Raw genomic sequence first — 15,516 nt, 5'->3', positions numbered from 1 at the left:
CTGCAATTATACAATATCTTATCTTCAAACATTTCTTTTTTAATTTACAAACAAGCAATCACAAATGACTTTAAAATTACTTCATTTCAAACAATTGGAATACTCCATAGATTAAACCATATGAAATTCTTCTACGTATCATACAGAATTATTTATCTGAGTAATCCAAAATTTTTTTAATTTCAGGAATAATTTTATCGAGAATCTTTACCATCGAGTAAAGTTTTACTCCGTTAACAGCAGTGCAAATTAAGAGGTTATGGTAATACGCAAAAGCGATTATAATGACAATTAATCAACTGACTTATTAATACATAAATATTCCCTCTAAAGAATTGATACGATTCATTTAAATATAATTTTATATTACTTTGTCTTATCTTGTTTGACAGTTTAAAGGCAGTTTCATAGCATGTCAGCCATGTTTAGTACCCTCCCTAGTACCTTTGTCATACTGACTTAAGCCGGTTGCGCCTCTCTGATAAATCTAGGACTAGTAATTCCAAGGACAAGCTATTTACTTTTTAAGAGACACGTATTTAATACACATATGTATAAAGCCTTGTGTCCACGATGCTAGAAATTGGTCCGAGATCTCGGAGAGAGAAAGAATTAACCAATCACATTTAAACAATTTAGTCACATGATCAATGCGATTGGTCAATTCTTTCTTCATCCGAGATCTCGGACGGATTTCTAGCATCGTGGACACTGGGCTTAACACAGTCGCAAGTATACTGCACACATATAAATATTCAATATGGCGATGGAATGTTGCAAGTTATTCCGTTCGGCGGACATGGCAGTACACGGAACATTTTTCGTGACCACTTTCAATCTACACAGTTAAGTCTCCAGTCTCCTTATTCTTACTTCATGGATTAAAATAATCGGCCGATTAAATATGGCCAACTGCAAGATTTGAAAATCATGATGTTGAAAACATCCTTTTTCTGGCGGGGCGCCGAGTTCTCATGTGCTCGACTCGCATGGCTTTTTCGCATTTGAGAGATTTGCCATTAATATAGACTTGTGCCGTTATTATCATTCTTTACAATTGCCAGAAAATTAGGTTATGTTTTCAATCTTGCAATTGGCAATTCTGAAATTATTTGACCGATTAGCTTAATTGGAGTTGGTGAAACTGGGCCCATACATCAAAATGCATAAATGAATAAGTGCATAAATGAATCAACTAATCAGAATCTTTCCTTTCCTCCCATTCCATGGAAAAGAAAAATTTTGATTGGTTGATTCCCTTGTGCACTATGTATTTTGCGTTATGCAAGAGTCTGTGCTGCGGCCATTATCTCTCGTCGCTCATCACTCATCGCGTCCAGTGTGCAGTAGGCATAACATCTTATTATTAATATTATTTCAGTCAAGTTAAACAACGAAAAATTAATAATTGATTGAAGAAAGCGATTGCGCGCACTATCGCGACATCTCTCATTGGCCATACCGGCACGCACCGAATGATCATCGACCAATCGCGCGTCTAGTCTCGTGGAAGCCGTGCTCATATCGAACTCGCGATTGGTCGATTTGACGCATGCGTCCGAATGAACCCTCGAGTTTGGTCCTGAAGTACGCTCGGTATCGCGTGTCATTGCATCCGAGTCATCGTTTTATTCGAATAAATTCACCCGGCGAGCAAATTCACGCGCGTACGTCCAAGATATCACGTTGATAAATTGTCGAGTGTTAAGGCGCGATGGTGCCGCGCGCACGGTGACTGATTCGACTCACGCGGTCCCGGTCAGTTCCGTGCATTCAATATGGCAGGTCGAGGTGGTTACGACGATTCAAGGCAAGTATCGAACGTGTTTGCGGTCGTGTCACGCCACCGGGAGGATCACGGGTGACCGTGGTCTCGGGACGCACGTGCCGCGGATCCAATCGTCCGGGACGCGTGCGTCCCACGCGCGTATATTCCCCGGTTTTAAGGTTAAGTGAGTTACGAAGTGCAAGCGCAACACCTTGCGAGGCGCCGCGACACGCGGCTTTATTTTGGCCGGTCGGGCCCACCCGGAGCCGCGGATCTCAGGCCCTCGACGACGCGGCGCGATGCGACGAAGCGGAGCCGTGGTCGGGAACGATGCACGTGTGGTGCACGCCGTGAGAGGAAGCGAGAGAAGGAGAGATGGTGATAGACGGAGAGGGAAGGAGGATCGCGACATCAAGGCGCGATCATGCAATGTGCAGCGGCGTCGCGATTTTTGGTGAAGTGGCCGAGTGTGCTGTCAATATAAACTCCGTTTTTCGTTTCCCGTCGCCGTCACGTTCTCGTGTTCGGTTTATCGTGTCTCACGTCAACTTGCGTCTTTGATACACAACATTCTCCTCACCTCACACATATACGACTACATACGTGCGCGCGCGCGCGCGCGTGCTAGATGAATATTGGCGAGCTTTCTCACTTGAAAAATACATTCGGCTGAAATGTGTGATAATTAAGAGAAACAGAATGAATTCGTAATTCCTTTATGTATTTTATATAATAGGTTTGTTTTATTGCTGCACTGGATTATACTAGAACTTTACTTTTTGCTTTTGTCAAATGTCAAATGTATACCTACTTCATTTTAAGTACAAGTCTAATTAGTTCAGCTGTAAAAACATCTGTATTAGCACTTGAATATATCTGTGATTTTAGAGAGCAGTCGAATGCAATTAGTACAGATTTATTTTAATGTATGTTTATAATAATATTCGACTTTATTGAGAGAAATGGAAAGTCTTTTCTTCAGAGAATTCATATAACTAACATAGCTAATAACATATGAATGAAAAAGATGTAGAAATATCCATAACTATCTTGTAAGTGGACGTAATGATTTATAAATGCATGTACACATAGTAAGATTTAGAATCACAAACAATAGCAATGACTGTGTTCAATAGAAAAAGCAATTTTTCATTTGTTGTAAAATTCTTTAATACTATTAGTTTATATGTTTAAATCTAGTAAGAAATAAAGGGCAAGACTAATCATATTAAAGAATTTTACATCAGTTATAAATCTGCTTTTTCTAGCTCCAATGATGTAATATATTTTATATTTATAAAGATAAGTAACTGTAAAGATATTTTTCTTTATTCAGAGATTATCCAACTCATCGAAGTAGAAAACCTTTACCAACTGAACCACCATATACTGCGTATGTGGGAAATTTGCCGAATGGAATTGTACAAGGCGACGTTGACAAAATCTTTGAGAAGCTTAATGTCAAAGTCATCAGATTGGTTAAAGATAGGGACACCGACAAGTATGTATTAATTGGAGAAGTAAAACTGTACATATCAATTGATTTTTTAATTTTTTTGTATTTATAGATTTAAAGGCTTCTGCTATGTCGAGTTTGAAGACTTGGCTGATCTGGAGGCAGCATTGGAAATGGACGGAGCGGTAGAAGTAGACAAGTGTTTGATCAAGATCGATGTAGCAGAAGGAAAAAGAAATGACCGTGGCGGTGGCTTCGATAGGAGAGGTCGTGGAGGCAGCAGCAGTGGAAGTGGATTCAAAGGACGAGATTCCGGCCGTAGTGGATACGGCGACGATTTCGATAGTAAATCCTCATATTCAAGTAAACACTATACGCTTTCACATTTGGTAATAATAGAACTGCAATGTAAATTTTGTATTTGTATACTAACAATACTAATGCTTATAATGCTGCACTAATTTTCTTTCTATCATAGATGTTTAATTTGTTGCAAATATCGGTGACGATAAAGATTCTTAACGTTTATTCACAGGATACAGTGATAGAGGCCCACATGGAGGTAGTAGGCAAGGGAACGATAGATGGGATTCTAGAAGTAATAGAGGCAATTACGGCCAATTCAACGACGACACAGGTGGAAATCGTGATTGGTCGCGAAGTACGTCTACCAGGTCGTACACTAATAAACCTCCACTTCGGGGAAGTGGACCTTCAGATCGGAAACCCTTCCATCCCACTGATGACCCCTATCAAAAAGATGCTCCTCCCCCAGGTATGTATACAACTTGGCACAAGACACTACTGTGTCTCTTGATATAAGTATATATAATTTATTTTAGGAACACTAAACTAATAAATATTACATTAAATATAATAAAAAAATAAACTAATAATGTATATATACATAAATACTTATTTTAAATTCTCTTCTAGGATTTTTATTAAATTATAGTATTGTGCTCTCTCCTCACTATAATAGAAATCCTAGAAGAGAATATATATTTCTGTATATGTTATTAATTTGTTTTTTTATTGTATTTAATGTATTATAGTTTATTGTTCTCAAAACGAATTACATTCTTATACTGTACCCAAGGCTGGGTAATCATTTAAAATACCAAATATACAATACTTAAAAAAATGTATTTAAAATGCAAAATGTTTTTCGAATCCACTTTATATAAAATGAGTAAATAGATATTTTAAATAGTTTTCAAATACAGAATGGTTTTCCTTACATATATTTAAATATACATTTTTTTAAGTATTTTATATTTAGCATTTTAAATAGAATTACATTTTAAATGGCATTTCTAATGCAAAAATACCCAGCCCTGACAGTACCACTCGACTTTCACTTAAAACTTTTAATTCCATAATCAGTCTTTTATGAACTAAAGCATACATGGAATAAAAGTCAGAATCAAATCTGAAATTTGTCGATTATAAGTTTGCTTTTACATGGAGCTATATATTTCATAAGAATATTTCTATAATTTACATATTTTTTATATGAATTTATAACAATGAAGTCCAAAAATTAAAACTATTCTATTATATGTCTATTATATTGAAGATATGAGCTTTATTCAGAGTAAAGAACCATGCGAAATAACTTTAGCTCTATTTGTTTTTTTAAATTGATTTCTTGTCACAGAGGAACATTTTTCCACTTAAAAAATTCCTTCTGATATTTGTAGAATGATTGAAAATCGAATCTGAGTCTCTTGTTTAACAAAACAATTATTCTATCTCTAAACTATCTAAAGTCTCGAGAACACATGTATACACACATTAAGTAATATATTATACATATTTAATAGCACTTTTTTTACTTTAGACACTACTGGAAGAAAACGTTTGGAGCTCCAGCCAAGGACCGTTAAAGAACCTGTGAATTCAATTGCGGAATCAAGTAAAACAAGTTCTATTTACGGAGGTGCAAAGCCTCGAGAAGAAAAATTGAAAATGCTGGACAAGTAAAATTAATGATATCATCAATAGTCTCAGATTTCCCCGAGGAAATTGGAGAAAGAAACATTGTTGACACAAAATTTTAAAATCGATCTAAGATTCCCTCATAGTTTCCTAAAAATCTAGTGGTGATTCTTCGAACATTCACAATCAGAAAATATCCTTTTGTTTTTAATTCTTACAAGGGGTGTCACCCGCAAAGAAGGCTATATATATATTTATATATATATATATATATATATACACTACAGACATAAATCTATTACAGTTCTAAGATTTTTCTTTGCGCATTTTTAATCAAGAATAAACATCTTTTTTCTTCTATTATCTTTTGTATTTATAAATTAACTTCTCGATTCTCAATGAAAATAGAGTACTTGTAACTACAATATACATAAAGAAAAAAATGTGTATGCACAAATGCATGCTCCAATAGTGATAGCGATTTATATACATAAATGATTGTTAAGACGCTACGCAGTTGAGTACATTTTAATACTCGTGTCAATTTAATGTTGGGTTTTGTGTCTGTAATAATACTGAGGATACATGTACAAACTATCACAAATATAAAATGTCACAGCATGTATATTTCATCTTACGCTAGTATTTCTTATCTGTACTTGAGACTAAGCCCGGGTTTAAAGAAGTACAAAGGAAAGTGGCGACTACATTAAGTTTCGTTTCCTTCCATAGAATTTTTACGTTATACCGTACAATGCTGATCATTGTGTATCAATCGTTCGTTAAGGCATACGTTCGTTACGATAATAGCATACAATTGTTTAATATTACTAAACATTCTTTTTTTTCTTTCCAATCGACCAGAATGATGAAGAATTGTGAAGTATAACATGCGAGTGATTCAACAAATTTCTACATTGCGGGGAACGAATAAAGGGAATGCGCCGATTATTATATATTAATAATTATGTAATAAATTAACCAGTGCTAACAGTGACGTTGAGGAATTGCGAGGAACGTCGTGAGAATAGCAAATAAAATAAAAAAACGAAACCTCGAAATAATAATAAATATTATGTAAAACAATGCTTGTATATGATAATATTTCCTGAATAAAGTAGCTGTTTGCCTCGTATCTGTGCAGTGTATTAGGGTAAGTGAAATCGGTTACGGTAAAGTAAATAAGCGAGATGTAATTTGTGAATAATACGCAATTCGTATTCGTAACATATTTTGTAAGCGCGCCTTATCTCTCTCTCTCTCTCTCTCTATATATATATATATATCTCGGGCAAGTTCTGTGCTTTATTGAATTCTGTCTGCTTAAATAATAAATATAAAAATAATATATATAAAATTTACATTGAATTTTGTCTGCTTAAATATGGATATAAATAGCATATTAAAAATAAAACAATTTTGTGTGCAGTGTGTATGTATGAGATTTATTGATACATCGTTATTTACAAATGTACATACATATATTTTAATTTAATTGATATTTTTGCTAACGTCGATACATCACCGTGGAACACCCTGGTCGATATACAAAATCGCATCGTGGCTTTTTACGAGAACGTTACGGAATGCCGTTCAGCTGTTCGGTTGCCACGCCTCAACTTACTGTCTCCGATTCATCGTGCCCCCCTCCCTTTCCGTCCGACAAGTTCCACAACGCGATATCCTGTACAGTTCGCACTGTGCCGCCCGTTCCTCGAGACTCGCCGTCGTGCCTGGACACGGTACGATCACGCGACGCTTACGGCGGCTACTGTAACACGATTAATCGCGGCGAAACGCTACGTATCGAGTGATATTGAGCGAACGATGCGGTTCGAAGTCGGATACGTTTGATTGAGGTAACCTGTTTCCCCGTCGTGCACGCGTATTGACGCGTATCCGTGCGTTCCGCCGTCGCGTCCTGCCGCACATTTTCGCTCGCGGCCGCGTCGATTTAGAAATAGCGGTCTAGAATTGACCGCGACCTTCGATAGAGACACAGAGTTTGTTTACGGATTCACGCGTCCGACATGTCGAGCGAAAGCGTGAAAACGGTAAGTACCTCCGCCTTACGTGTCATATGAATCGTAATGCCTGCCATTAGGCTTAATTAAGTTTCTTGCGTATGAAAAAAAATTGCACGACTGGTAAATGAAAAGCATTGATCGTGGGATATAAATTCATGATAATTATTTACAAAATTGGAAATGTAGTTTCTAATGAGTAAGCCTAATAATTAATTTAAATTGCAAATGAAAGTCAACACTGAATGTTGGAGTGTAATTACATTATTAACAATAACAAATCTTTCAATACTTTATCAAGAGTTATAAACATTTTGGTCCTATTTTGGTAATTATTCTGTTTAATGTATCTACACCAGTTCAAAAACAGATAAGATTGTACTTATATTTATACAGATAAGATTGTATGTATAATAATTAAATTTTAATTTATAAATATCTTATAAAAAGAGATTTGTAATTCTGAAGTTACAATAGGGCCTGTTCTTTTTAGCTAAACTTCTTGCACAGTTCATCTTTCTTCCTTTTTCCTCCACGTTGGAAAGAAAAAGAGAAGGTGAACCGTGCAAGAACTTTAGCTAAAAAGATCTATAATAACAGACCCAATGATCCAGGGTGCATGAATGCACATGAATGGTAGATGGAATTTTGAATGTACCTTATTATATTACTAGAAATTTCGAAACATACATTTGTTCTTTGTAGCCTTCTTATATAATTTATCTTTCTTTTTTTTCCAACATGGACAGAATGGTGCAAAAGAAATTCAGCTAATGCCAGTTTTCTAATGTAAATTAATTTTAATCTTGGATTAACTTATTCTTTGTCTTTTTGTAATTTTTGGAATTAGAAAAAGATGAAGAGTGAGTTGGATCCAAGATTAAAATTAATCTACATTGGTAAAAATGTACATAAAAGGAACAGACCTTTTATCTAAAGATATTACAAGTAATTCTGGCACACTCTTTTCCAGTTTGCGAGCCTGGAGACACCTGGATATGTGGGCTTCGCGAATTTGCCGAATCAAGTCCATCGGAAATCTGTGAAGAAAGGCTTCGAGTTCACACTTATGGTTGTGGGAGAATCTGGTCTCGGAAAGTCCACCTTGGTAAACAGTTTGTTCCTCACGGATTTGTATCCCGAGCGAATAATTCCTGATGCAGTCGGTAAGTACTAGCAAAAATTATTCACTTTATTTCACACATGTGACATGCAAATATATATGATTTTTACACATTTCTATATAATTAAAATATCTATTTGTATTTTTATGAATAGAGAAAACGAATCAAACCGTCAAACTTGATGCTTCAACAGTCGAGATTGAAGAAAGGGGCGTGAAACTTAGATTAACAGTCGTCGATACACCTGGTTATGGAGATGCAATTGATAACACGGATAGTTTCCGAGCTATTATTCAATACATAGACGATCAGTTTGAGAGATTTCTTCGTGATGAAAGTGGTCTAAACAGGAGAAATATCGTGGATAATAGAATACATTGTTGTTTCTATTTCATCTCTCCATTTGGCCATGGGTAAACACATTGTTAAAATTAAAGTAATTGTTTAGAATAAAACGTGAGACATATAATATAATCTTTTTTCCTCTCTTGTTGACCAGGTTGAAGCCATTGGATATCGAATTTATGAAGCAACTTCATAACAAAGTTAATATAGTACCTGTAATAGCAAAAGCTGATGTACTTACCAAAAAGGAAGTCTTGCGTCTGAAAAAAAGAGTTATGGAGGAGATTGAAGGCAGTGGAATCAAAATATATCCTTTACCGGACTGTGATAGTGACGAGGATGAGGATTACAAGGAACAAGTACGTCAGTTGAAAGAAGCTGTCCCATGGGAAAGAGAGTACGTGGTCGACTGTATCCATGGGGTGTTGTCGAAGTGGAGAATCCCGATCACTGCGATTTTATCAAGTTAAGGACAATGCTGATGTAAGTTGTTTTATTGTGATATGGTGTTTACATTGATATACGTAAATTGATATATATTTTCTTTATAGCACACATATGCAAGACTTACAGGAGGTAACACAAGAAGTACATTACGAAAATTACCGTAGCGAAAGATTGGCAAAGGGAGCTCCGGTGCCACCCCGACGTCAAACAACGTAAGTACAAATATTTCATTTTATGATATTATATTTATGAGCGTTAATTCAACTTTCATTTCTTTCTTTATAGTATCACGGAACCCGACAAAAACAGCACTGTATCAGAGAAGGATCGCATTTTGCAAGAGAAAGAAGCAGAAATACGACACATGCAAGAATTGCTGGCTGTGATGCAAGCGCAGATGCAACAACAGCAACCTTGATCGAATATGCGTTTATGTACCGACGTATGAAATGAAGGAAACGACTCCTTATTGTTACACGAGTGCCAAAATGATTTATAAAACTTTTTTTTAGTGACTCACACGATCAGGGTCTTGATTTCGGCCGCAATATTTTTCTAAGCTCGTCTTTTATTAAGGAAATCTCATTTTGATACGCGTCACGCGTTTTATATATAGGCATATAAAAGTATAAAAATACTAATGTTTCTACATAGTATTAACTTTTGATCGTCGATGTGAGGACTCTTGACGATTCTGTTACGACATCCAATGCTTCGTCCAGAACGAGCAGACTAATAAAATCGATCTAAAATTGCGACACAGTATGAAACAAATGTTTGCATATCCAAGGTTTACAGGTAAGGCACTTGAGTAGCTTGTTTTTTTTTTAACAAAACTTATTCGAATCGTTCTATTTCGAAGATTTTACTGTGCGAGTACTTACTGGGAATTTTATTTGGATTCATTTTTGTTTTATGACAAAGAAATGTGTTTGTCTTTGATTGGACAATTTCTCATGTGATGTCTTAATTATTGACAAATTACCGAATGTTTTACTCATATCGTGTATTTTGCATAGGCATAATAAAAATGTAAGATAAGGTTTTATTGCATAAGTAAAATGAGACCAATGAAACAAAATTGCAAAAAAAGCAGACATCTCATATAAGCTAATAAGTGCTAATTTAAAAAAAGGTATACGCGCAGCATCCTTTATCAAAAGAAAATATTAAGTATCTTATACATGTGACGTAAAATATAGGAATTTTACCTCAGATAATCATACAATAGAAAAAATTATGAAAAGAAGTGCCTTGCAATTTTTATCTATCTGACTATCACAGTAGAATATCAACATATGTAAGAAATCCAAACTTTTTCGTGTACAATTATGCAAACAATTTGTTATAAACTTCATTTACATTAAAAGAATCGCTTCTACACAACTGGGCAATATATTCATAATAAGTTATAGGTAAAACTTATATTGCTGATTGAATAAAGAATCTCATATTAAATTCATGTAGGACAAATGTATAAAAAATTTAAAGGCTGATGCAATCCTCGAGTAAAAATATCGGACTAATCGCGCCAAATTATTTAAAGGCAATTGCGTATAATTAATATTAAGCGACTTAGAAGCAAAGAAGTATGAATGTGCCATATCACTTCTTAAAAGAGAACAATCCAAAGTTTATCTTAAATGTATTTATAACATTTATATATTTTTTTTACAATTGGCCATTCTGTCATAACTTCTTTGTCCCAAGTCTTCTTCACGCATATAGTCCACGAAATATGTAAACGATAAATGTATTCCTAAATATTATATTCGCCATATATGATAAAAGTAAAAACATAATGTTTAAGATAAATGTGACTACAGATTTAGGAATTTTCTACGTGTATCACATATGAACATCTCTTTGTGCGAATTGTTTCATGCAATACAACGAAACATATGAAATGTGATTACATATAATTACATATAAGAGAATTTCGTATTCGAACGTGAAATTGGATAAATATTAGATGATAAATTAATTAAAAAAGGCAATATATTTTACGCTTTTAATTCAGTCACACGATATTAGTTTTACGAGCATATTTACACTACAAACCATTTCCATGTTTTTATACAGGAATTGTATAGATACATAATTAGATAAATTTTTATATCTCTTTTATACAAATATATATCTTTTAACAATCTGTGCTGTGCAGTTTAAGATCTATGCATGTAATAGTCTATCGCCGTTGAGAATGCTGCAAAGCCTGCGGCTCCGACTATGCCCGCTTTTATACCGGCTGCAAGGAATAAGATTAAATAAGTAAATTCAAGAACATTAATAATTATAGTGCACGAACGGAAATTATGAATACCTCTTAAGCCAATTAACCCGCCCGTCAAACCGCCTGCGTACGTGCCGTTTTTCCAATCAGTTTTACCTCTGTACTGAAATCAAGACAACGTTTAACAATATGCTAAGAAAAATATTGTGCGAACAGATTATTGTATCCAAAAAGAAGAGTTTTAATGCGCATATTTAGAGCATTACCGATTCTATTGTGCACTCGATAGCAGAGAATATGCATCCGACAACCGCGAAGTTCTTCGCGTAGCTAAGAGTCGTGATTTTCATCTCCTTTAATATCTCTCGTGCGGTCTGTTGCCTCTCAACGCTCGCTACGTTGGGATTCACGCTGGAAGAAAATAATCCAATGGCTGCTCCCAAACCATATCCTAAAAGATGAATATTTCAATTAGCATGATATAATTTTGACCGTTGTAATCTTATTCTTTGCAGTCTAAGTTATTTTTCATAAATAAGTGAATTAAAAAATCTTTATTATTAGGAGAAATCTATAAAGATATCAAAAATACAATTAAAAATATATAATTGGATATATATTTTTAGAATATCCTATAAATTCCTGTAAAGATTTTTTCTAGTTATAAAAATTAGAAAAAGATAAACAGTAACTTAAACCAGAATTTAAAATCTTACTTTGGAACCAACTCTAAAGAATTCAGACAAACTTGCGTAATTGCATAATTATATCCATAAAGAAAATTATCCAATTACATTTCCATGATAAGGTTGCATATAAAATTAAATTCTCATCATTTTCTTTGTGCCTAGTAAATACTAACAGTAACACATCAATATAATTTTCTATTCAACAATATAAATGTAATGTAACACACGAACATAATAATTACATTGTTAAGGAAATTATAACACTGATATTATTGATGCTTTCCAGCAAGAAAGTGCGATACAGTGTGATACAGTCATCATTTCATCTTTGTTTAACATTGGAAAACAATTGAAACAAAAGATACAATGACTGATTGTCATGTGTATCTTGCTGGAAAGCACCCATTATGTTATTGTTAGGCTATGGTCTAATTCATGCTGACAACGCTCATGAACATCATTTGTCTTTGTTCAATATTTGACAAACAATAAGGATGAAATGATTTTTAAGCATTGTGAATGTGAATTAGACTGTGGTCTTAATTGGTGTTTACTGAATGATTATGCAGCTATGCAAGCTTGTCTAGGTAGAGCTTTATTTGACATAAATCTGCAAAGGATTAAATATCTATAATTTGTAATATTTTGATATTTGTTTATAAAAAGGAGTAATGAAAAAGCATACCGAGAACACAACTCATAATGCTCTTAAAAGCACAGCTTTCCATCACACTGTCTATTCTTTTCTCTTCGATGGTCTTTATCTGTACAGGTGCCAGCATTCTGGGGATTATAATGTTTTCTCTGAAACGTTGCTGATTACCAACGAGGAACAGGGCGATCTTGTCAAGGTCGGCGTCGCTCAGAAACACCTTATCGGCAGTCGCCGGTGGAATAGTCTTTGTCAGATCAACCGAATACATTTTTGTAATGTTTTACGACGATTTGAGCCCCGAAAATTTAACTTGCGTCACGTCACGACACGACAAGTACCAAAAAAACCCGCTGGCTAGAAAACTCATCTCGCCGCATTAAATCGGATAGTAACGGAGTGATCTAAAATGCGGATAAATTAAACGTCACGTCGCTCAAGTTTGGAATAAAGTCACGCATGTTGAAATTAAATTTCATTAAATCGACCAAGCACGAATGACAAATCATATACACCCGGTTGCAGACAACGTGTTTACCATACTTCCTAACCAAAAATTTCTCTGCCATGCCAAGGGATTAAAAATAGTCGCAATTAATATCGATATATATCGATAAAAAAGAAATATCGACTGATCAAGAATATCGATATTTTTCTTTGAAACAAAATTCAAATTATTTAATCAAGAGACGCAGTAGTGTCTCCGACCATGTTAAAAAAAAACTACTCTAGGGCCGGTATTCATAGTTAGATCTTATATTCAAGATCTTATATTCAAGACGTCTTAAGTACAGTCTTAAGTACTTAAGATGTCACGAACCAATCAGAGGGCCGCATTAGTGTCTTAAGACATTACTTAAGACAGTCTTGAAATAAGAATCGACTATGAATACCGGCCTAGGATTAAGTCCGGATCTACAATAGGTGTTTTAAGCCTAAGTCATAAGAAATGAGCGAATCACAGTCGATTATTCCCCTCGGATTCGACTGTAATTGGTCAATTTCATACAGCTTAAGTCTTAAAACACCTATTGTAGATCCGGACTAATAAAAATGAAAATGAAAGACGCTACAAGTCTCTTATCCCGGGCCACCAAAGTCCATTTTTGGGAGGTACAGAACTACTAAAATATAAAAAATTTTGAATCGCACGTAACACATCCTGAAAGGCGGCATCGCCACGAGTAAATTGCGACAGAGAAGAAAAAGAAGAAGAAGAAGGAGACGTTACTTTATTTTTCACGAAAACCATCACCGCTTGTATGTCCAGAACGGCTTCACCGACTTTTATTTTTTTTTTGCGCAAATTACTCGTGGCGATGCTGCCTTTCAGGATGTACCTCTCTTTTCTCTCACCTTTCACTCATACCTCCCCCAACTTTGACCAATTCCACCCCCTTACCTTCCACACCCCATTACCTTGACAATATATGTTACGGTCAGCGTCATCGGAGTTGAATTCTCTATTTCATTTTTAATAACTTTTTAATGTAATATGGGTGACTACTAAACCTTCCGAAGGTTGCAGGAAATGTAGTGGGAAAACAAGTACGTTTACCGCAGGTCTATGTTGAGTAATAATTCCAGATTGAAAAAAAGGAATAAAATTAAGTAAAAGTTACCGAAATGTTTAAAACACTTATGAAAAGGCTATCCAAAGTTTGAATTTTTATAGTTAAGAATCTTTCCATGATTCTTATTTTATGAATCGTCTGACTGAATAACTAATTGAAAAGGAACATTTTACGCAAATATATTTGTATAAAAAATGCAGGGATGGGAAGTAAAGTAACGCCATAAATTTTATCATTTATAAAAACGACTTGATGACGACTTCATTGCAACGATAACTGACTATACTAATTTTGTGCTAAGCTTGGAAAAGTTACTTTGAGAGGTAACTCTTAACTATTACGTGTTTATTTACTGAAATAATTTGTTATGAGTAGTCCTAAAAATAAAAAATCTACTTAATTTTAATGAGCGTACGTCGGTCCCGATTTCGAGTCAAGGAACCTAATCCCTATAACTCGGGACTGGACCACGTGCGATCTCTGAAAGGCGATGGAGTACGAGGTCGTTTTTGGTTTTTTAAAATGAAAGGAGAGCAATCATCTTAACAATATTCTAATTTATTACTAAACATAAATTACAGCTTAACAATACGCGCTTAGAAGTAATAAATTATTTCTATAGTTTTTATTGTAAAATTTAATTTTATATTCATGTTACAACTCGGTTATCTGTACGTTACAATAAATGATTTCTCAAAAATCGCTGGCCGATTGTAAAATAATAGGAATATTTGTGCCGCTAGAGAATGTAGACATAGTGCGAGCGTGAGTCTATATTTGTATATATATGGTGAGGCGATACATGTTGGTTATTGAATTTCTTTAATTATGACAGTGGAATGAGGGAAAAGGTCATTGAAAAGATCGATCGGAACTAGGTAAGGAAAGGGGGAACTAGGAATGAATACTGGAATGTGAGTTCCAGGAGGTTGTCTGGCTATGGCAGCTCGGATTTCTTCAGGATCGAAATAGTCAGGGCCGATGGTGTAGGTGCCCTGCGGGAGAGGATCGGTGGTGCGATCGAAACGGTTAATCACCGAGTCGAAGGTGTCACCAGGATAGATAGGAAATCGGTTGCGCTGGGGGGGAGGAGGTGGAAATTCTTCCAGAATTTCCACGCTTGATGTGGAATCAGCAGGAGATGGTGGACGAGGTGACGCTGGAGCGGAGTGGAGAGGGAAGTCGGGAGTGTGTGTTGGAATGTCGGGAAGTAAGTGCTCCGTCAATGCGTCTGACAACGCGGGTGACGGAGATCGCAGGGAA

General features: G+C 35.2%; 3 protein-coding genes across 4 annotated transcripts; 2 read left to right on the top strand and 1 right to left on the bottom strand.

Annotated features, from left to right (window-relative positions):
- Positions 1-1,594: 1,594 nt before the first annotated feature.
- On the top strand, positions 1,595-5,289 carry eIF4H1 (eukaryotic translation initiation factor 4H1). Of its 2 annotated transcripts, none has more exons than XM_018448060.1 (5): positions 1,595-1,810; positions 3,105-3,269; positions 3,337-3,587; positions 3,760-3,999; positions 5,068-5,289. In XM_018448060.1, exons 1-5 carry the CDS (start codon positions 1,779-1,781, stop codon positions 5,208-5,210), a joined length of 831 nt encoding a protein of 276 aa, XP_018303562.1. In that variant the 5' UTR covers positions 1,595-1,778; the 3' UTR covers positions 5,211-5,289. The 2 variants fall into 2 exon arrangements, with proteins under 2 accessions (XP_018303562.1, XP_018303563.1); XM_018448061.1 differs by having other exon boundaries at positions 1,599-1,810; positions 3,337-3,569.
- A 1,305-nt stretch (positions 5,290-6,594) lies between these two features.
- Positions 6,595-9,922, top strand: Septin1 (Septin 1). The gene is given in 7 exon segments (XM_018448096.1): positions 6,595-7,219; positions 8,163-8,355; positions 8,468-8,726; positions 8,813-9,042; positions 9,045-9,141; positions 9,210-9,317; positions 9,391-9,922. Coding segments are annotated over 7 exon segments (1,044 nt in total). The 5' UTR covers positions 6,595-7,195; the 3' UTR covers positions 9,524-9,922.
- Positions 9,923-11,187: 1,265 nt separating this feature from the next.
- On the bottom strand, positions 11,188-12,950 carry LOC108722796 (mitochondrial import inner membrane translocase subunit Tim22). Its single transcript, XM_018448097.1, has 4 exons — positions 12,713-12,950; positions 11,605-11,789; positions 11,429-11,501; positions 11,188-11,353 (listed from the first exon to the last, which is right to left on the bottom strand). The coding sequence occupies exons 1-4, from the start codon at positions 12,948-12,950 to the stop codon at positions 11,271-11,273; spliced, it is 579 nt and encodes a 192-aa protein (XP_018303599.1). The 3' UTR covers positions 11,188-11,270.
- Between the last annotated feature and the right edge of the window lie 2,566 nt (positions 12,951-15,516).

The sequence above is a fragment of the Mycetomoellerius zeteki genome, unplaced genomic scaffold (assembly GCF_001594055.1).
Source record: "Mycetomoellerius zeteki isolate Tzet28-1 unplaced genomic scaffold, Tzet1.0 scaffold219, whole genome shotgun sequence".
In the NCBI taxonomy this organism is placed as follows: Eukaryota; Metazoa; Arthropoda; class Insecta; order Hymenoptera; family Formicidae; genus Mycetomoellerius; species Mycetomoellerius zeteki.
Note: the sequence above shows the minus strand (reverse complement) of the source record. Positions and strands in the feature narration are given on the sequence as shown.